At 37.7% G+C, this 23,554-nt stretch overlaps 2 protein-coding genes across 5 annotated transcripts in view; one reads left to right on the forward strand and one right to left on the reverse strand.

The window, feature by feature from the left end:
* The window catches only part of ATP6V1C1 (ATPase H+ transporting V1 subunit C1), a 39,960-nt gene that overhangs the window by 14,714 nt on the left and 1,692 nt on the right, over positions 1-23,554 (reverse strand). Inside the window, exons 1-8 of one of the 4 annotated variants that reach the window (XM_025166292.2) lie at positions 8,834-8,903; positions 8,151-8,274; positions 6,847-6,991; positions 5,759-5,826; positions 4,869-4,954; positions 4,080-4,174; positions 2,868-2,959; positions 669-767 (exon numbers count right to left, since the gene is read on the reverse strand). In XM_025166292.2, the coding sequence (XP_025022060.1) occupies positions 669-767; positions 2,868-2,959; positions 4,080-4,174; positions 4,869-4,954; positions 5,759-5,826; positions 6,847-6,978 (572 nt within the window). In that variant the 5' untranslated portion in view covers positions 6,979-6,991; positions 8,151-8,274; positions 8,834-8,903. Of the gene's footprint in view, positions 1-668; positions 768-2,867; positions 2,960-4,079; positions 4,175-4,868; positions 4,955-5,758; positions 5,827-6,846; positions 6,992-8,150; positions 8,275-8,829; positions 8,990-20,885; positions 20,997-23,554 lie in introns of those variants that run through there. The other 3 variants (XM_025166293.2, XM_007427599.3, XM_007427598.3) reach the window with 3 other exon arrangements.
* AZIN1 (antizyme inhibitor 1) overlaps positions 20,381-23,554 on the forward strand; it is a 37,918-nt gene continuing 34,744 nt past the window's right edge. Inside the window, exon 1 of the mRNA XM_015887961.3 lies at positions 20,381-20,475. The gene's annotated coding sequence lies outside the window, so the exon portion shown is untranslated. The remainder of the gene's footprint in view (positions 20,476-23,554) is intronic.

Below are 23,554 nucleotides of genomic sequence, written 5' to 3' on the forward strand. Positions count from 1 at the left end.
GAGGAGATTTTACTTGACTTAATTTTAAGGACATATATTTTATTATACTAGTAACAACTTCAGTTTATATGGGACTACATGACTAATTCCAAAGTCCTTCTATACAGGTAGTCCTCAGTTAATGACTGCCCTGTTTAGCAACTGTCCAAACTTATGATGGCACTGAAAAATAGGCTTACGACCAGTCCCTGAACTTACAACGGTTGCCACGGTCACATGATAACCATTTACAACCTTCAAAGCCAGCTTCCAACAAGCAAAGTCAATGGGGAAGCCAGCAGTAAGTAGCAAGTCATGGACATGTGATGTGCTTAATGACTGCGAGTTATTTGCTTAAGGACCGCAGTGGAACTGATGTAAATCGGATGTAGTCAGGTTTTAATTAATGACCATGTTGCTTAACGATGGAGTTGCCAGTTTCAATCACAGTTGTTAAGTAAGGACTACCAGTACTCTGGTTTCTCTTAAGATCGTATAAATCCTTTCAAAGTCCATCTGCTGAAACTGGGGCAATCTGCAATTTTTAGCAGATGTACCACATTCTCACATATGCATTTCATTTATATGTGTGACAACTTCATGCAAATCTTTCAATGACCAAAAAATGCTTTCTTCTTCTTAGACTTTTCTCGCTTATTCTCTTTTAGAAAAAAAAAAGTTTGACTTACTTTGGTACAATCACTAACAATGTAATTAAGTACTCAGAATCAAGTACAAAGTCATCTTTCTTCACAATTTCAGCCAGACTTCTTGTTAGCAAACTTCCCCTGTCAAAGAAGAAAAAGATAAGAAGTGAGTGCACTTCTCCAGTCTTTAAATGGATCTGAATACTGCTGCATTCAGGTGGAGAATGAAACTTTCCAGACTTTTTTTTTTTTTGCTTGCTTTGGAAAGATAACATTATGGATGAGCACATTCTATAGCATATACTGGAGAACTCAACTGATCTTTACAACTTTAGAACTGTAAAGATTTGATTATATTTATTGCCTTCCACATGATGGTGATAAATTTTGACACAATCTGATTTTTGTGTTGGGTCATAATTCCCATCTAACTCCTTTGTAAGGCCTTGAAGACCTGGTTTTGTCATCTAGCCTGGGGCCCTGGAAGTGTGCTGAGCCAGTATCATGGTTATGTTAATTGTTGTGGCTGGCTGTTTTTTTCAGCTGCTATATATAGTATTTATAATTTTTTATATTGTTTTTATCTTGTTTTAAGCATTGCTAGCTCCGAGAGTCATGTATTTGAGATGGATGACTATATTAATTAATGAATTGTCCTCAGTTAGCCCTGGAATTGGAACAACACAGCTAGAGATTACCAGTTTGGTGGGCTTTCTACAATTAACTGTATATCACCTAAAGAACTGTTGTGGGGCAAGTACCAAAAACAAGTAAATAAAATATCCATTCAGCATTTCAAGAGGCTTTGTATAATTTTAAATACAAATTACACATACAATTTATTTTCCTAAAATAAAAGTGTGCTTAAAAAACACTGTGGATAACATGTTTGTCTGGACAATAATATTTCTAGAAATATTTTATAATGCAAAAGTTCGTGCATTAATCAGACCCAGAAGACTAGATAAATTCAAATATAATGAAGTAAGGAGATATATTCAATCTTGATGAAATAAGCATTTAATTCTAGCTATGATGCAATAAATTTGGAGATGTAGAATACAGGAAGAGATCTAGAATATATTAAGATTAGTTACCTGAATGACTTGGTTGGTTGTCACTTGACTTCTCTGAATGACTTAGACCAGGGGTTGACAAACTTTTTCTGTAAAGGGCCAGATGCTGTCCCTCCTCTGAGGATGCGGCTGGCAAGTCTGCAAGCCAAAGAGTGCAGTAGCCATTGGATGGCACCAGCCTGTCAGTAAGGAGGCTGCTGACAGGCTGCCGCCACCTACTCCCAGCCCTGCCCCTACTCTATGAGCTCGGCTGAGGCTTAGGCCTACAGATCTGCCCCCCTGTCCATTCTCAGTTCATGGGCTGTCCAAAAACAGGCAGTAGGCAGGATTTGGCCTGCAGGCCATAATTTGCCAACCCCTGTCTTAGATCATAAATGTTTTTGCAGGTTTTTTTCTTTTTTGTCTTTTAATTAAATATCACTCCCTTTTAACACATTGGAACATGTCTAGAAGAGGGCAACAAAGAAGGCAGGAGCTAGGAGATCAGTAGGTATACTTAATCTGGAGAAGAGGTAATCTTCAAATTTTGGAAGGGTAATCATATACTGTAGATGATGGGATAAATTTGAGTTTATTGCTCTAGAAGTCAAGTGAAAGTAAAGCATTCAACATGCAAAACAGACTAAATTTAGGAAAAACTTTCTGATTGCACAAAGCATCATCTCAGAATGTGCTAAACTCTGTATCAGAGACTTTTAAGCAGGTACTTAAAAGCAAAAACCTTTCAGGTGTGTTGTAGTTGTAGACTGCCCTCAGTGTCAGGGGATTGCTTTTGAAATTTACAGTAATTTGGAGCAGATAACACACTATAGAATTTTGAGGAGGTATCCTGTGTGCCATCAGAAAATGACAGTTGTGGTGTTGGGGGTGCCCACTCATAAAATGGTTGCTGTTGTGGGCATTGCTTACCACAAAGCATCCTTTTCACTGCAAGGCTAACCAGTGAGGTTAAAAGACATTCTGTAAAGCACACACAACACTTAATGCTACTTTAGTATCTTGACCAGGAATAGATGGTACAAGCCTGCATTCTTACTCAAGAACTTGTGTATTAAAATTCAGAGCCAGAACAGCTTCTTCTACATGTGCATTATTTCAAGGATTTGAATATATAAATTAGTCTTCCAGCTCTGAGATAGTCTTTCAGAACAAGATGACAACTCACGCATTCTTCCTTTCCAGGTTCTGAAGGTTGCCTTTCAGACTGTTGTATGCAGATGCTCTTGCCTTCAGATCGTTATCAATCTGAGTCACTCCCTTCGAAAAGAAAAAAAAACCGGACCGGTGTCTTAGAAGTAGGGATAGGCTAAGTTAAACTTTTCTATAAAAGCTACAATTATCTGCAAGCAGACACATAAAAAGGAAAAGAACAAACAGAAGAAAATGAGACAATGCACACAGATTAATAGACTAAACTTCATTAATTCTGGTTTTTAGAAATTAACTAGGACATATTATTCATTTGATTTTGAGTAGTCTGTAATGAAAAAAATAAGTATTATGCTCTGAAACTTTTGTACTTTGTGAATTTTTTCTACTTGTATGTCTATGGAAAATTATTGTCAGAAGCAACAGTTGCAGTGCTTCCTTGCAACAATCTTATCCAACCTGATGCTTTCTGCATGTATTGGGTTAAAACTCTTATCAATGGCAACACACATTGTCAAAGTTTACAAGTGATACTGCTATTTTCTGTTTGTTTGCAAACAACTTTGTTAGATGCAGGTTTAAGAAACAAGGACAAAATTATTTAAAATTATGTTGGAAATCTTCATGTTGCAATTTCCACTGTTTGGGCCAATAGGATTCCATTCAAGAACTGCACTATGGAGTTCAGAAATGGAGTCTTCTACAGAACTCTTGAATATTCTGTTTTTCTGCTTCCTGACCAATCTGGTAGTTCCAGGATTGACAAGGTACAGAGGAGTCCAGAATATTCCATTCTCCAAATCCCAAGATTTTGCACATGTCTAGTGCCCAGTACTGCAGTCTTAATACCTCACACCTATCAGAAGAGAGAACAGGCAGCAAAAATGAGAAGATGACTGTATAATCATCCTAAGAAGCACAGCAATGTAAGATTATATATATTTAATTAGACAAAACAAACACATAATCTTCTTTAGAAAAACTGAACAAAATGATACGTATTGTATTTCACACCATAAACCTATGTGGGTTTTTTTCATTTTCAATAATATTTACTCCCAGGTAAACCTGCAAACTTACATGTGATGCTTATTTTTTTAATAATCCTGAATATATAAAATATTCTCACTTCATGGTATATAGGCCATGCACTAAAAATAAATAAAAGACAGTTTTTATTAATAATTAGCATACAAGCTCCACAGCTCTTTTACAAATATAATCTTACCTTGGCAATTATTTCTGAAATATTCTTCAGAGACTGTTTGATTGGATACTTGGCCATATCCCACTGGAATCTTGTTATGTAGGTGATCAAATCAACTGGGAAAAATGATTAAATATTGAGCTCAATAAGCAAACCCATACACCAAATAAAGAGTCTGGGGATCTTAAATACATTTAAGAAAAAAATTACTTAAAATAAAGATGGAACAAAGTACAATGTAGCCACCTTAAAAGGCCCAGGACTTTTTTGCTCCAGACAAGAACTTTTAGGGTAGATTAGAAGTAACAGGGGAAACAGTTATTATGTCTGTGCAGAAAGAATGGAAGAATTTGCTCTCATCTGTGGTTTTAGCTTTGTCTAATTAAAGGTAAAAGCCCTCTTTGGGTTTTGGTCATCTAATTATCATAGATGATGTGCATATTGGCACTGTACCTTGTAGAAATTTATTTGGTGAATTCTGAAGGTGTATCTTGAATTTCATGATAGAGTACATCTCTAGCCAAATATATTGGTGTTCAGGGATGCTTTACAAGGAGTGCAAGGAAAAACTGAATCAGTATTAGATGCTTTAAATTACTTCCATATTAAATCACTTCCATATTATACATTTCTCTTTAAGATACTGCAAATGCAAAGATTTAATTAAAGCTGTTTTATTATGCTGTGTTGCTTTTATGCACAAAATATTTCTTTCAAAACATTTACTTTCCATATAAAAATTGGAGGATAGCCTTTTATATGCTCAACCCTCAATATTCAAATACATTCTAACAGCAAGTCAATATTTACCTCCATTGGCCAGAAGGTTTTCCTGAACTTTATCTCTACTGTCTTCCAACACATCAGCCATATATTGTGCCACCTTCTTGACAACACTGAAGACCAGAATGGGGAAGATTTAAGGTTTATATCTTAAAGAATACATATCTATTTTATTGTTATTTCTTTGCATTACAGAAGGCAATCAGCCTCCAAATTTAATTCCTGGCATCTGTCTGATATCCCAGAGAGCTATTGCCAATCACTATGAAGACATACCACTAGATGGCCCAGTAGTCTAACTTGGCAGAAGCTGCTTCTTATGTTCTTCTACAGACCATAGTTTAAAATATGTCAGACACTGTTTATCATTAAGAGCTGTTGTTTGTCCCCAAAAATGTGCCTGTCCTTTCTTCAGGCTGGATATTATCCCCCTTTTAACAATATTTAATCCATTTATACATCCTGTAATCACTTTCTACAGTTGACTGAATCCTAAATATATCAGGCTTAACAGTTCATTAGTTGAAATTTCTAGTGCAAGACAGCCACACACAGAGAAATTTTAGACTATTAACAAAATTGCAAGTATTGAAAGCTGGCAAACTGATAAACTAGAAAGTCTATCAATAATTTTCTGGATTCTCCAAATTAACATTGTGCTCATATAACCCCACTCCCTTTCACTCCAAAGAAACATCAGAAATTTTCATTTAAAACTGTTTCCAATTCCAGTGTCAAAGTACAAATCATGACTTGCTATATTTGACCATACAGTTTGGAGGAATATTTACTGTCACTAAGTGGTTAAGCTAAAACAACATCAGTTAGCAGTTCAGACTCAGTTTAACACAGAATAATCATACAGAAGATATGTAAGTTCAGATATATGACAGATATTAGCAAGAAGTCATGATTACCCTTCCACAAATGCATCCAGTTTAGCCAGCTCATCAGACAAGCCAACTAAGACATCAAGAGTGCCAACCTAAGGAGAGTAAGAATTATTTTAGAAAAATATGCAAAAACATAAAACTGAGAGAAAACTGAGCCTAAAAAAGAATTCTATGCATTTTTATCACAAGTAAATTCTTATTCAGTACAATGGGATTTACTTTAAAAAATGTGCAGAAGACTGCAGTTTACAGATTTTTGTTTCATTACGCCCCAATCCAATGTAATAAATATTATTTCACTGAAAGCTTTCAGCAAATTTAAGGCTATTTCATACATTATAATAATGCTACTTCATATATTAGTAAAATCCAGTGTTCATTACTGCAAACCATGTGGGAGAAGCACAAAGTGATTTCATTCCTAGCTCTGGAGGCAAGGCTGTGAGAAACACTTGTCTGAAGTACCGGAACCTTATCGGTTAGACATTACTGAATTACATAGACAAATATGTATGTAATATATGCAGCTAAGAGCACAGAACTATTTTCTTTTATTGTATAGTACACATTATGCAATGTAAACACAGTGTGTATATGCAATTAAATAGGGAATAAAAGTTGAATTGCTAATCTTGTCAGAGCATTTAGTTTTGATTACATGTATGGGATACTATACATATGACAGTAGCCAGGGAGATAGATTATTTTTTAGAAAATAAAGGAACTCTTTACTGGATATTGAACTTGTGCACTGCTGTGGATTCAAGCCTCTCTGCAGCAGCCACACAATCTTGGAAACAGAGGTAGCTGCTATAATGAACAACAGACAGGTGCTACTTCTGCAATTTTTATATCTGGAAGCAGCACTTCTCCAAATCAAATACAAAGCATTGCACAGCCCTACAAGATAATTCTAGTGTCTACTTGCACTTTATGATTTAAATAGTGATTGACAATAACTTTAGTATAAATCACAGTAGCTGCATAATATACTTTATCAAAATGAATGTGACCTATCTGTCCTATTATCTGAAATCCCCCTTAATTTAAGATGCAATACTAAGTCAAACAGCAAAGAAAAATCTCTGAACAGACAAAAAGTTCAGCTATACCTTTAAATCCGGAATATTAAACTTTGCATTCATGGACAAGTTGTTATTTTTTATAGTTGCAGCACATAGCTTCTCCCATGTCTGCTGACATGTTTTCTCCCCAGGAGCAGAAATCAGCCAGAACTCTGTCATTTTTCCCACGTTACTGTGGTGATTATTTTGGAAGATAGGATCAAATTGGGGGATGGTGGAAGGGTTAAGGAGAAAATGAAATATTTAGTAACAACAATATTCATTTTGAACACTTAACTTAAAATTCTCTATTGTCTTTAATGGCAGGAATTCTCAAGGAAATATTGTGCAATTTTTCACATTTGCCAAAAACACTACCATCCTGAAATTAATGCAGGTCATCACATTCTGAGCCACCAGCACATACCAATTTTTTCAGACTCAGATTTCTTTTCTGTATACTTTTATTCAGCCCCTTGAATGGTTGACTTCCTCTTGTGTCTATATCAGTGAAACATGTATTACTGAAGGCATATTAATACAACAGAATTAAACTGGATTATCACTGTCATTGCTTAAGGAACTGTAATTCTAAAAAAGGGAAGGAATAGGAATCACTGCCAGAGAACCCTAAATTGCCCAGCCCTTGATTCTTTGAAAAGAGGAAGCTATGACAGAGAGTCATTATTATTCTAGCACAGATACAATGTGCAGATTCCTTTTTTCAAACCTAATTCCAGGGTTTTAGAGCCTTAAAATAACCTGAGCAAGTTGGCAAGAGGGTTGGGAGGGTGTCTGCATATAAATACAGGAATCTATATTCCAATTAATCCACCAAAATGATTTTCTAATCTAGTTAATATTAATCATTGCTTTCCTGATTAAAATACATTACAGCTTATAGAAATCAGAATGCCCAAGGAAGAATAAAGGATTTACTGTACCTCACAGTACCCATGGACTGCCTTGAGTTTCTAGAGCTCAATAAATAATGCAGAGACCATCTAAGTAAATTAATTAAACCAACAAAATGAGAGGAGGAATAATTTATTCTTACAAAAATGTGTATGGGCATACCCTACTTCGCAAAACTCAAGGCAGAATCGTAGCCCGGAAGACCCACACCAGCCAACAGAATTGTATCGGTTTGCAGTATATTTCAGACTGCCCAAGCTATGACAGTACCAAGCCATTCTGCCTGAAGTGAACCTCTAGTACCAGCCTAACCTTGTGCAGCTTCAGAAGAGAAGCAGACTGACTAGAACTTGGATGAGAGACTACCAGGAAATCCCAGGCTGTGGACAAGCCTGGGAAGCCCCCCCCCCCGCCCCCCCAAAACATATTAGATGTACCATGTCCATACTGTTGTTAACTAAAGTGCATGGTTCCAGGTAGTCATCCAGGAACTGAGTTCATCTTGAGGGCACCTTGAACGCCCTGAGAGATCCCTGGATACTTCAGGCAGTTAAAGATGACCTTACGGCAAGAGAGAATAGCCAGAATTCACTCGGAACGGTACACCACGCGAAATCTACAGCTCTTACACGGAGGGAAGCCGTGGGCACAGTGTCCGGGAGCTTCTGCACCTGAAGCAACCCACTCTCGACGACCCACCAGGGCTCATCTTTTCCTCAGCTACTTCCCACCCTGGCTGAGCCGGCCTTCGCACGTGAAGCGTGGGCAAACGGCAAGAGCCGCGATAATGGAGCAGCTCAATGGGCTTCCCGTCGGAAGCTGCACTACAGCCTCTTTCGACCCAGCCCCGCTCCAAGTACCAACGGTCTGCTCGCGCAGAATGATGGGAGCTGTAGTCCAACCCATCCCAAGCCCTCTGGTTTGGGCCAAGGCCCGGCCAGGAAAACTCTGCCCTCACAACGGGCCGTGCCCGCGGTCCGTTTTCCAGCCTAAGGAAGGGAAGCCTCCCGCTCGCTTCCTGGTTCACGAGGTGACCGAGGCTGAAGGCTTCCCTCCACTCAGAGACCCACTTCCTCGGCCGAGCGGTCGCAATCGGATCCCAAGAAGTACCCCTACCTACCACCCGACGCGCAGCTGGCGCGAGAAGCCGCGGCCTGCCGGAATCGCAGCGGAGGCGGAACGAGGGCGAGGGGACCGGCGAGCTCTGCGAGACCGAAAACACACGTGACGAGCGTCACGAGGCGCCGCAGGAGGAGCTGGGCAGGCGCAGTGGAGCGGGCGCCGCCTGATACAACCGGGCTGGGCGCCCCCGGCGGAGACCCGCCGCGGAGCCCGTGTGACTTGGAGGATCGCGCGGGCGGTGCGGGTGGAGACCCGGTTCATTTTTGCTCATCTCACTGTGCCAGTCAATAAATAAAAGTAATAAATAAGGAGAAAGAAAGGTTGAGTTGTTTGCTAGTGGGAGATCGGTTTATTTATTGTTTTTAAAGAACTATGATTAACAATATCAGGTAACTACCTTAACATAAATCTAACATGTATAGAGAAAAAAAGATATGGAAAATACAAAAAAAGTTACAATGTAAATAAAAAGACAGATACTGTACAAAATTACCGTATATGTTAACTATACCATATTATAGACCGTATTACTATATATACTATATATATAATATGGCCCATATTGCCATATTATATTATAGCGTGTTGGCTGGGGAATTCTGGGAGTTGAAGTCTGTACATCTTAAAGTTGGCAAGATTGAGAAACACCCATCTAAACTAATAAACTAAATCCAGTAAAGGACAAGTTTCCCTGAGCAGAATCCAGCAACTGATATCATATGCTCTATTAAGAAATGTTGTAAATCTTATTTTTTAAGCTACATTTGCCTATGGAACAGTTGTGTGTCTTCATTTACTTCCCTTTTTAGTAATGGTTGCTGTAATAGCAGCTGGGCTAGGAAATCTGAGGGAGTCCAGATGTTACTCAACTCTAGCTTCCAGCAGACACCTCCAGCATAGTGAACAGGGAGGCATACAGGGAATTTAAAATCAATAGAATTTGGAAGGCCAGAGATTTCTAAATCTTGATTTATAAAATGGTCTATTTTGGGCAGTGGGTCCCAACATGAGTAAGAAGATGGCAATACCACAGATAATATGTCTTACTATTTTATTTATTGTAACATTTACAACAGAATTAAGAATTTATTCATGCTCATGTGCAACAAAAAAGCAAGAGGAATATAACATTTGTTAGGGGAGACCTTGCTGGATCAGATAGCGTTGATCCCTTAGCCTGTCTAACCCTGCCCAGGGGCACATACATATGCTTTCATTTGCTCTAGGCCTCTAACTCTTCCAAGACAAAAAATCCAGGCACAGTCCAGGTCACAAAGCTGCAGTCCCAAAATCAGAAAACAGGAAAAGGAAGATGGGTGGAGACTTCAGAAGAGGTGCAGGCTGTATGGGGAACCTCAGCTAGCAAGGGGTATTTGTTCCTAGTTCACACAAGTCCTAGGTGTAAAAAGAAGGGAAGCAGTTGTACCCCATGCTAAAAAAAAAAAAATGGAAAGACAATAAAAAACAAGAGCAAAACCAGCTAGAAACTATAGCAAAAACTGGAAACTATGGCACTCCCACACATACAACCAAAAGTATGGATCTCATATGTAGACGATACCTTTGTCATAATAAAAAAAGAACAACTAGAGAAGACACACGAAACAATCCACAACATCTTCAAAGGAATAAAATTCACAAGGGAGGAAGAAAACAACAACAACACACTACCCTTCCTGGATATCCACATCAGCAGAGGAAATGACGGCAAACTAAAAACACAAGTCTATTGAAAAACAACCCACACTAACCAAGTGCTAACCAAGCCAAAGGGGAGGTCATCTATCAGCTTGGGGTTAGGCATTAAATAAATAAATGATCTCTAGATTGTATTACTGCAATGCACTCTACTTGGGACTGCCATTGAAGACTACCCAAAAACATCAGTTGGTGTAAGAGCTGATTCTCACATTGATAAGGAGGCTAGTAGCTACTTTATAACAATCTCCAATTGCAGGCTGGCCTGCCTTCTTAAAAGAGACAGGCTTCCCCCACCCCTGTACACTGAAAAAGCACAAGAAAAAGAACAGTTAACTGCATTAATTTGCTTATAGATAGTTCCTCATTTGAAAGCAAAATACTAGTTAGAATTCTACAGGGTATGGGCCCAGAATATCTAGGGAACTCTCCTCCAAGTTGATCCTGGTGATGCTGTTCAGTTCATTAATATTGAAATAGTATATATTTTTTTCATGCCTTCAAGTCAGTTTTGACTCCTAGTGACTGCCTGGACAAGTCCCTGCAGATTTGTTGGCAAGATTTCAGAAGTGATTTGCCACTGCCTGCTTCCTAAGGCTGAGAGAGAGTGACTCGCCCAAGGTCACCCAGCTGGCTTTGAGCCTAAGGCGGGACTAGTACTCACATCTTCCAGTTTCTAGCCTGATGCCTTAACCACTATACCAAACTTAAGAGACAATTTTCATAGCTGCAATTACATTTTTCTTATAGAACAAATTTGTTTGCTTAAGACCGACAAAATCATATTGAACATATCTGATCCTTTTTGCATTTCTCTTTTAGCAGTTGCCAAGTTTTCTATAGAAATAGATAGAAGTATATGAACAGTGTCCTTTGCCTTTATGTTCTTGGAGCATAATTTAAGAAATCTTAACACAGTCAATAAAAATATTTTTAATTAACCTATGGGAAAAAATATCTGTTCTCCAGAAGAGTTTTTTGTTGTTTGCTTATTCAGTTGCTTTTGACTCTTCATGACCTGTTGGATGTAGTTTTACTAAGACTGTCTTTCAAAACAGCAGTAGTGTACAGCTATATGTAATTTATTGATTTGTTTGAATGCATGCATTATAAACATGGAGTTTTTACCTTGGACACAAGGGAATGTTCTTAAAGTAAGTTCTTAAAGCACGTTGGAATCATATTCATCCATTGGTTCTCTAGGAAGTAATACATTTCTTAATATTACATCCTTCTGTTTATTTCTGGGTACTGAAGAGATGGATCTCCCCTCTCCTACTAAATTAGAAAACACATGTTTGGGTTGGAAGTACAGGAAGAAATTATCTAAAAATTGTGCTAGATTTCAACCAAATTACATTTCAAGGGTAATTAAAAGTTCCTAAAGAGGTCCAAGTATGCTTCTCTCGCTATTTGAATAATTAGCAAGCATTAAGAAAAAGGCCTTTAACATCAAAGCATCAGAGTATGTTTTCAGACACACTTGATACCAACATCTCCTGACCCCAACCCCCACACCCATAAAAGTTAAGCACCCTGATTGAAGTGTGCAATCTCTGTAGTCCAAAGTTGGAGACCAGTTGTGTAACTGCTGCTGTTGCTTCCCATCTACACTCACATTAATAATGGGAAGTATGTACATAGTTCAGATTGCAGCAAGGGCAAATAATGTGTTTATGAAATTTCTCTAGCTTTAGCTTTAGAACAACCTAAGGTTGATAACTAGTAGGGCTGGTTTTGATAGGCAATTAATCATGCAGCATTAGTTAATTTTTTAAAAAAATGTTTTGATGAATGAATTTGTGCAAGAGGATACAGCTTCTAAAATTCCACTTTCAATCCTAATGAAGTCCATTCTTAAAGTATACCACTAATGCAGACATAGCAGCTGTGGGATCAAGCTCCCTTTTCAACTGCAGCCAAATGGTTTCAAACAACATAAGCAGACTAACATTTCAAAGCAGCACATGCTTGGAAGGACATTCTATTCTACCTAGCTAATTCTTAAAATATGATCTGAAACCAGTGGCTAGTCAGATGGGGTCTTAAGTTTGCTGTTTGAGATGAAGCATTGCTAATGCAAAAATTCTCAGGCCACAGGGATTAGGGTTGCAATCCAACACATATTTTTGTGAAGTCAATCTTAGTTGCTTCTGCATACACATCTATAGGATTGTGCTGCAAATAACTTGCTAAAAAGCAGATTCCCTAGAATTCAGCAGCCTTTACTTGGGAAATAGATTAACAACACATGTCAGGAACAAACGTGTCTGCAGGAACAAATCCACAAAGAAGACTAAGAAAGCTCCATCCAAATATTATTGGTTTCATAGAAATAAACTTTCATACAAGTCCTACTAGTATCTAATAAAATGAACAAACTTCCATTGGAATTGGATTTAAAATGCTATAGGATAAATTTAATGTTATGTTTTGGGCTCATCTATTTCAAAATCCTTTTCTATTATCTACTGATCCATATCATATTGTGTAATAATTTGTTATGTGTGTTTTTATTATTCCCTTAAATTTCTTTCTATGTTGCACAGGCAGCTTCAAAACCATCATTTTCATTAATGATCTTGCACATGAATGTGGTGTAATGGTTATGGAAGTAGACGAGGGTGGGATGGATTCAGGTTCAAGTCTACCTCAATCCTTCAGATACTTGAAAAGTGCTATCATATCCCCCCTTAAATGACTCTTCTCAAGGTTAACCTTACCTAGTAGTTAATGTGGGATATTATCAATGCAGAATATAGTAGAAATCTTACTTCCTGTGATTTGGAAACTGTATTTCTCCTTATGCAGCCTAAAACCACATTATTTTTTTTAGTAGCTGTTTCATACTGCTGACCCATATTCAGCTTGTGGCCAATTATTTTGCAAACTTTCCAAACATGCTACTACCAAACCAGATATTCCCCCCTTTCTTTATTTGTGCATTTGATTCTTTTTTTCCCCCTACATGAAGGACTTTGTTTTTGTCTCTTTTAAATTTTATTCTGCTATTTTCAGCCTATTTGGAGATCATTATGAATTTTTATCTATCTTATACTGTACTAGATATGCCACCTGGCCTCTTTTGCAAATCTGTACTGCTATGTTTATTTTAAAAAATGTTATTTGTTTTCAAGTAATTACTCATCAATGGCTAACAGTGAGGTTCTACAAGTATAAGGCAGTTACTTAATTTGATGTATAGAAGGCAAGAATTCATCACACACTCAGTTTCCAGCTAGCTGTTAGACAAAACAAAATCTATTTAAATCACATCATTTCATATAGTACATTTGACTAAGTGACATCATGAAACATCCTAAATTTCCTATTGTTTGCAGGTTCACATACTTTGCTAATTCCCTTTGAGTTATGTTCATGTGCACCTTTTTAATGGGTTTGAGTTGATTGGTGGTAGCAATTTCCTAGAGCTGATACAGTCTGCTTGTTTTTTTATTTGACCTGTTTATAAAGGTATCCAATAACAGAAGTGTGCTGGGAGTCTGATGACCAATTAGTGCTGTGAACTTTTATCTTGGGCTCATCCTATGTGGGTCTGTGTGTGCATGTGTTTGTGAATATGTGTGCCTTTGAAGTATCTTCAATTTCCAATGAGCAATTCTGAGGAAACTAAAACCTAAGTAAGCTAAAGAGATTAATCCATGGAAAGGACAGAATCCTAAGTAGTGAGGGTGACATTAAACATACAAATAAGTACATCTTTCCATTGTTCATGCAGATTTTGCAATTACCCAAAATTGTTTAGTTTTGTGAAGGCTGACGCTCACAAGGTAGAAAGCTATAATTCTCAACCCAGTATCAAGAGGCCTAGAGGAAAAAGATGATGCTCAGGCATATTTGTGCCAGTGTTAGGAGCAACTGAGTTTGTTGAAAAATGCTTAAGCAGGCAAACCAAGGTAGGCGTCTCTTCTTAAAATGGATTTTGAAACTGAGTAGAAACTGAGTAGAAGTATTAAATCTGATTCCTGCATTTCTTCTGCTAGTTAGATAAAAACATTTACTGAGCAAGGACTCACTTGTTGAGAAGTGCAGGGAAGCAAGAGCAAAGCCAGTAGAAAAGCAGACTGCCCATAGGGCCCAGTGTTGCAAGAAGAGATACCACTTGGTTCCAGTTCCAGATAAACCAGCCCAGAGCCTGAAAATGCTTATGCTCAAAATTAGCCAAATCAGTGGAGACAAGCCTGGTGCTCATTTGAGAAGAGTGCAAAGATTGCCTGGGGAGAGGCCCTGCGTCACTTAAAATCCATCATGAGAAAGGCATTATCTTCCTTCTTGCTTTGGATGGGGAAGAAAAAAGGCTTAAGACAATTCTGGCCTGAGAAGTCTGTTTTTCTTCAGTTTTTGATCCTAACAAGGGCAGCTTTGGGTGATGTTACAAATTCATACATGGACACAGTATGACATCTATAGGCAAATGAAATATCAAACCTAGAACAGGAATCTATGAGGAAAGGTTGGAGATAGGAGACCGGGGCAACAGTGGAGAGAAAACAGAGGAGAATCATGTCAGCAAGCACTGAAATTCAGCAGTGGAGAGGGAAGATGCAACTAGCCTGGTAGTCATGGAAGTCAAATTGAGAAGCTTCCACTGGCCATGTTTTTCAGAATGAAAGATAAAAGCAGCTCAGGAAATGAAGTGGATGCAGTTGTCACCTGTATGGCAAGGTTAACCTGCAGGTTTTCCCGCTTGGTTGAGTACTGCATCATACACAGCCATGATTTGTTGAACAAGCCACAGTGTCCTGACTGACAGAACATTATGCCATAAACCATAGCTTACAACAGCTTTCCATAATAAGTCAACATGAAACAAATGATATTGTGGCTTCAGTTGGTGGATGATAAAACTCAATCTTTATCATTATGTTATTATTTCTCTACAGAGTAAAGGCTTTTGACTTACAGATATTTCATTCATTGCAGAATCCATACACACACACACACACACGTACAATGTAAATAAAATAAAGAGGCTAATCAAAATGGCCAATCAGTTGGCATGCCACTGAATGAAGCAAAAACATTACAGCAGAATCCTAAGTATCTTAAGTCAGAAGACAGACAATATTCTTCTAGTTATTTTAAATTTACACACACTCTGGAGAAAACAAAATGCAAAAATTAGTAAATTTGTCAGTTTTAACAACCAAACTATATAAAAATATTATATAAAATATAACAATTAATCATGAACATAGTAACAAGGAACAAAGGTAGAAAGCACAACAGCATTGCAAACAACTTGGAAAACAAAAAGAAATATATTTCTTAGTGCAGACAATTAGTGTAATTGATTAAGTGTATTTCTGTGCCCAATTAACTCTGCACAGGAATATCATTGCATAAAAATATTTTTTATAAAAGAGTAGACTTCTTCAAATGTTGTGTTTCTGTTATGTAACTCAAAACAATTATCAATTCATCTTGGTTTATAGCATATTAGTCAAGATTCGGAAAAAATTAGTTAACTTAGTGTGAAAGATAAGTTTATAATAAATAAATTAGCATGTCAGCTAAATAAATAGTAGAACTAATGTTATTTCATTTATCCTTGTTCTTCCTAAACCAAATTTTTATCTGAGGAAGGCCTTTATTGCCTTCTGGGTTCAAACAATTATCTATAGTGGTTATAGAAAGAGTTGTTCCAAGGGCATTTATGAGACAAAACTCTGCACTTGCAGGATTCAGGCTATAGCAGAGCTCCCACATTACATGTTGTCTTTGTTTCCTGGCATGAAGACTAAACAAGGGTTGCTTCTGTTTCATTCTGACCCAAATTTCTCAAAATTATGAAATGCTTCTTCAGCATCACTTTCCTGTAGTAGTACAGGTGGACTGGACATTGAGGGCAAAGTCCAAGGCCCAGATGATCATCCAGGACTGGCAGATGATACAGCAGCATAAACAGGTCCCACATTAATTTCTGGGGTAACATTGGCATCTGCAGCTCCATGGGATTTTTTGTGATTACTGCACTGTTTTACTATTTTTTTTTCATTGCATAATTATAGATATCTGTAATACATTTTCTCTTGTTAAGCATATTCGGGGTGCAAGCTGATTTGATATCAATGACCACCAAATCAAGAAGGCTGCAACTATTCAACACAAAGCTAGTTCTGTATAATTTCTGTAGTATTTTTATGATAGCAAACCTAGTACAGCAGAGCTGTCTGGTGAATAAGCACTGACACAGAAAGTGCTTGATTCAAATGAAAGTACAAGGTACTGTGTCTCAGTTATAATCCCTGATTCATGTCTAATACTGTATGGGTGTTTACTTATTTATTTGGGTATTTATTTATTTATTTGGGTATTTATTAAATATGGGTATTGTTATTTATTTATTTATGTTTTTATGATATCTTTCAATAATACTTCTCCCAGTATCTAACAAAATAAAAAAACACTCTCAAAAGATAAAAATAGCAACACTGCATAGATACAAATACAATTTTTCACAGTAAAACAACAAATAAACTATCTTTTCCCAGATTGATTGATTAATTAATCAAGTTGGTGTCAACTCTTAGTGACTACATAGATCTTCAGAATGATCTGTCCCCAGTATGGCCCTTCAGGTCTTCTAATGGTGCACTCATCACCATTATAATTAAGTCTGTCCACCTTGCTGCTGGACATCCTTTTATTTTCTTTCCTTCAACCTCTCCCAGCATTTGGACTTCTCAAGAGAGCTGGGTCTTCACATAGTGTGTCCAAAATATGATATTTTATTTCCAGGGAGCATCGTCATGCTGGCAAGAGAATTCTATCTAGAGAGCCATAGGTTGGGAAAGTGTGCACTAAATCTTATAAGCAGCAACAGCAAAGCATAAACATTTGCATAACAATCCAGGAATAGGGTACCTGACAGAAAATGAACACCTTAACTTCCATATTAAAAACTCTTCTAAAAGTACAGAGTAGTCCTTATATAATTGAAGCACTTAAACACTCAAGAGTTCTATGTAAATATGTACAAATATATCTAGTATGCATGCCTAGATAAGTTGTCCAGAGTTTGAGAGTTCAGTATTAGCAGTGATGGAGATGCCCTCCAACTGTGTTTTTCCTTTATGTCCAAATATGAGAAAGCTGTTCAAGGTCTAACTCTGTTCTTGATGTTGATAATGGACTAAATACTGTATAAACCTTAATAAAAAGGAAAGAGTTTCTTCTGCTTAGCTTAAAGGCAAATCAAGGAAATAGGGATTCAGCCTGTACTAGAGAGGGTTACCCTTGCCCCCCAAAGACTCAGTTGTACAGTTTGGGCCTGATCTTGGATTTGAGCTTGAGTGGACAACCAAGGCCAGATCAACCCAAGCCTTAACCTTGTCAGTGTGTTAATGTCTTCTTCTTTGAACACTAATACATACACTAATCTAGACCAGGGGTTTTCAATATTAGGTAAAAAAAAAATTCTAAGAACTCTCGATCAAGAGGTAAAGCTCTGTGAAAGAAAATTGGTAGTGTTCAAGTTAATTCTTCTGGGTGGCGGTTGCCCTTAGTCTCTCATGGTACCCTATCAAGATCTCAGCTTGAAAAATCCTGATCTAGACTGTATTTCCTTAAACTCTATTTTCCTTGACAGCTTTTATGTTTTAGCTAGGTTGCCACCCATTGTGAATTCCATGTACTGGTGGGAAGGAATGATGTAAATTCTATACATACATAACAAATAAGGTTAGAAGGAACATTTAGGAGTAAAAAACTTCCCCCTTTCAGTTTTTTCTCTGTTCTGTTTGCTTTTTTCCTCAAATATTTTTTTGGGGGTTGAGGAAGAAGAATTATGGATTTCTTCTAGAATGCATAATGTTTGAAATAAGGCATTGAAGACTTCCCCTCCACCAACTGCCTAAAAAACCCTCGGTGGCTCAGAGTAGGTTTTTTTGTTCAACATTAACATTAGGGGTCCTATCATGAGCCTGTGCAATAGTTGCAAAAACAAGTTGCGTTCCTGTCTATAGAACTATTCTCATGAGAAGAAAGTGTCATCTTTCGTTGTGAACTGTTCCGGCTTCTTGTTAACTTTATTGGGGGTGTCAACTTCATGTCCCCCTATTCGTAGCTCAAAGATGCCTTGTTAATAATTATTTAAGGACATGAACTTATGATGCAGTCTTGTCTGAGCCCTAGCCCTGAGGCTACCTAACTTCCTATTTACCTGATCTGATTTTAAAGTGGTGTTTTCCATCTTCTCCCAAGCCTCACCATACAGATTATTTCTGGTGCAACTGGTCCCACTTGGTAGCTTTTGGCATGTCTCTTTCACTCCCGTCATGAGTGACTTCCCTCACGTTTTGGTTTGGGAAGCAGGGAAAATCAGATACCAGCCAGGCCTTCTGCAGGCTCCTTAAGTGCACAGGTAGAGTGGTCTTATGCAAGACCACTACATATCTATGAACAAAATGCCCTAACAGGAAGTTTGTGCAGGAGAGTAGCTCTGACTGAAGTGGGAGAAACCTTCCCAATTCAGCCATTCTGCTGTCAAGTTGCCTATCAGCCAGAGCATTTTTATTACACACGTGAAGCAGTCTTGCACTAGACCTTTTTTTTAAATATCCCCAATGTACTGAGCCCTGTGGATCAGGCACTGCAGATGATCCAGAGGGTTGGCAGAAATTTCCAGTAAAGCAGGAGAGGATAGTTCCCAGCCACCCCACAGATTATGGGTTGCTAGATGGCTAAACCATAGGTCTAGCCATCTGTTAAAAGTCAACTCCTCCCCATCTGAGCTCCCAGGAGGGTAGTGATTGGTGGATGTTTCTCTCACAGGAAATCCACCAATCACGTTCCTTAACTTATTCCACATTTAAACAGTCAGGAAGATCATCATATGGTGGCCTTGTTTCTGAGGCAAATTAGAGCTCAGCACGTTATTCCAGCATACTTTTGTTCTGCCTTATGTACTGGAGGAAAGCTGGTTAAATCAGCAGCCTGGGTATGCCCACTACCTCAAAAGGCTGCTGTTATTGTGGAATAGGGAACTGTCTATTTAATCTTATAAAGGAAGGCTATCTAACTCGGGTGGGTGGGTGAGGTGGCTTATTTAGAATTTGAAAAGCAGGCTGTGGGCATTCTCACAAAATGGCTGTTCTGTGAGCACCTCTGCAATTAGAAGAGAATATATGTACTCAGAGTTGAACTGTGGAGTCCTTGGTGCTCTCTGCAGGTATTAACGTCAGAAACACAAGCAGAAAACAACAACCTAATCAAGGAAATACCAAGGAGAAAATCACACCCCCACCAACACTGGCAGGGCAAGCTACTGTATATAAAAAGGGAGCAAACCTCACACTCGCTAGTACTGATGATGTTACCTAGTTGGGTAATGAAACGTCTGCAAGCAAACATCCAAGCTCAGAGAGCACCAAGGACTCCATGTCCCTGCCAATTAACAAAATGGTTGCCATAGTGGATATGGCCTGTCTCACACCAACACAAACATTACTAGAAGGCAGACTGGTGAAGTTATGTCCTACCACCCGTTTTAAGCTCTGAGGATATGCTCTGCATCTGATCTTCCCTTTTTTTCCTAGGCAGGTGGGTATATTTTCAAGCAAAGTACAAGACTGCAATTACACATTGGTTTTTATTTCCTAAGAATGCCTTTGAAACCTCTATAGGGCCAAAGAGCATTAATTTAAACAAATATGATAGAGAGTGGTGCATTGATTTGCCACATGCCACTTCTTCCATAAAAATAAAGAAAAGTTGAACCTGGCCCCCTGGTTGTTTTCCTTTGCTGTAGTGATTAAATTAAAACAAGGAACTGATGGTCCTGCTTGTGCAGGAGGGCGGAGGAAGTCTAAAGGTTTCAAAGGAGCAAGTCTAAAGGAAGTCTAAAGGTTTCTTTTCTACTCCATGAAGACTGATCCTGAGATCTCTGGCAAAGAAGCACTATCCCCTCTTCATTAAAAGGTAAGAGTTTGATATTCAGTATATTAAAGTCTTTCTTAATCACATTATTATATGTTTGTATCCTATGTAAATTATAATGATCTGTCAGGGCAAAATCACATTTTAATTTATTATTTTATTAGCAAACCCAGTTCCCAAAGTAAAAACTTGAATCTAGAACCATAATTCTTTTGGGAAAGTGGAGTTCAAAATTTCTAGAAATTTTCCATTGCTACGCATGACTAAGAAACAGAACTGTGCAAGTGAAGAAGTGAATGAGGATTCAATCATAAATTACCTTTAAAACCTTTGCTAAATGCCATTTTTTTTCTTTTATTGTTGTAATACCTCCTTTTCATTGGGAAAGTCTGTATTTGTGCCAGTTCCACTCACAAAACACCTCAAAAAATCTCAACAGAATAATTTCTTACCCTAAAATGCTTAGAAAATGTTACTTCCAGGATAAAATCTCCATAGGATCATCTCTCCAATCCTTTTTATTTCTTTTGTTTTTTCCTTCTTCCAGAATCAAATAAGTATTTCTTAAAATAAATAGAAGAATGTATTATTTTAAAAAATTTAAACATCTTTCAGGTTCAAGATTACAATGCTTTACGTAGAAAGTAGGAAGAACAGAGCTAAAACAAATTATGTCATTGTGTTAAAAATTAAAATCTACATTTGAGCACTAGTTTTTGTTATTTCTTTAAAAAAATAGTTTAACTCCCTCAGGCCAAGCTTGACTCTTGGTGACTGTATGGACACATTGCTGTTGCCTTTTTCCAGGGTGCTTTTTCAACTTTCCTGTCTAGTGTATAGTCCTGCCATTTCTTGGTGGACTTCCATCCAAATACCAGCCAGGCCCAACTCTACTAAACTTTTCAAGTTCAGCCACGGTCAGTTTGATTGTGCTACCTACTGCTGGCATTTTTCCTTTAGTTACTTACATTCTATATGTTTTAACTACATTCTTAGCACTCATTGCTGCACATTTTGGCATAGAAAACATTCTTCTAACTTTTCCTGAAAGAGTCAAATAGAAGGTTTACACCTACTGTATGTGCAATTTAATCTATTAGGTAGTTATATCATATCTAAGTTATTCTGCACATGCTTTGAATCCTTTGAGTTCAAAGCAGCAATCCTACTGAACCTTCCCCCCTGGTGTTCCATCAAATGGAAAAAAAAAAAAATCTGGGCTAGCTTCCAGCTTCAGATATGAATTTTATTGCCAGTGTGGGGGCAGAGGCATGCTAAAAGGTAAGAAAAACAGTCCCCCCCTCTTCTTTATTGTTTGTTATAGGTCTATGCTACCAGTTAAAGCTAGTGGCAGCATCTTGGCAGTGTAAATCATTTCCGTATTGTTGCCAAGAAAACAACGCAAAGTGTAATCACCAAGATGTTTTACTTATGCTATTGAGGACATAGCAAGGATTTTCTGATCTGTATGCCTGAAATTTCTCTGATTAATACAAAGTGGTTAAGTGCCCCAACCTCTCACTTCACATTTCCTTCAGTACTCATATCCCCTTTCTGTGAACTCTAGTATTTGATCATCTCCTTTTCTCCATTACACCTGCTGTAATTTACATCTGCAGCACTTCATATGTCAGTTGTCCTCAACCATAGATTTGTTCTGCTCATACATGCCTATTTTCACCTTCATTTTGACTTATTCCTTCCTCTATTGGGAGTGGAAAGTTGATTACCCTTAGGAAAAAATAGAGAAATTCAGAATAGTTGTGGTTAGGCAACAATATGCCTTCCCCAAATAAAAGATAATAGGGAAGATAAGAACTCTCATTCTTGGCATCCAAAGCAAAATTCTTTCTCCAAATTATTAGATGAGTCACCTATTTCTTTTATGACAAAATCAAAGTATATGTTCTTATGTGGGTACATAAAACATTTCTCCAAGTATAGGATTCCCCAACTATTTTTTTGTTGGCACCACCCTATTTCACTTCCAACCTGACAGAAAATCTAATGTAACGAAATGTTTTGATATTGTACATTCCTGCTTTACTTAGGCAGCCAGCCAGCCAACCATGTTCTACTTCATAAAATTTCCTTCCATTTTCTATCCCTCCCCACCCTGTTATTCAGCATTCCATTGCCCCGAGCATGTGTGGTCTTAATGAGACTGTTTTGGGATTCCTCCTTAACTTAGGCTCTTTCACTAAAATTTCCTTTTGCATCTATGCACATTTTCAGTTTTTGGATATCACTCTCGCTGTTGCTTAAATATGGAAATGAGAAGTAAATTAGAATACCAACATGGTTTCTATGTAGAATTGTGACCACCGTCCCATACCCCCAACCTTTGTGCTCATACTCATTGAACATTCTGAATTCTCACTGGACTATTGTTGTTTTTCCTTCCATAGATATTCTTTCCTCCACCTTTTTAATTTCTGCAAGTTTTGGGATCCCATGACTTTTGGAGGATAATATTGATATTTCCCATTTTGCAGTTTGTTCTGGAAACTACAGAGGACTGCTAATATCATACTTTCTTGTGATATAATACCTATGTTATTTTGTTATTTTACTTATGTTATTTTGTGATATAAGGCAAGTGGTTATATTTTTTCCTGGGCTACATACACCCCCCCCCCCCGCCGTTGCTGTCAGAATTATGCTGACCAGGACGCTATGCTTTCCTTTCCTTACATAAGTTTTTCAAGTTCTGTGTGGGATATTTATTATTGGACAATAAGTACTAACTTTTTATATTTGTTGCACTAAGATGACCCATAGTTACTACTGAAAGATTGTAACACATGTTTCTTTTCAAGTATCTTCTCTCCTGTTTTTTGTTCTGTAAATATTGGCAGAGATCAAGCTTGGGATTTGTCAAGACAACTATGACGCTCAGGTGGAATAGCCAAATGCCTCAGGGGCCAAAGTAGAAATAACACAGAAGCAGCATGAGTTGCTCTTCTGACATTTTTTAAAGGAAATGTTATTAAAAGAAGCTGCTAAGTTAAATAAAGGATGAGAAAGAGAAAAAGACTGTTAACCTTTATTCTTTTGACATTTTGATTCAAAATCTACGTTCTCGGCTGTTTTTATTCATACACAGAGAGAAGAATATACA

This window comes from Python bivittatus, unplaced genomic scaffold (assembly GCF_059951505.1).
Source record: "Python bivittatus isolate LINGU-HERP-01145 unplaced genomic scaffold, Pbiv_v1 ctg000590_np1212, whole genome shotgun sequence".
NCBI classification, from domain to species: domain Eukaryota; kingdom Metazoa; phylum Chordata; class Lepidosauria; order Squamata; family Pythonidae; genus Python; species Python bivittatus.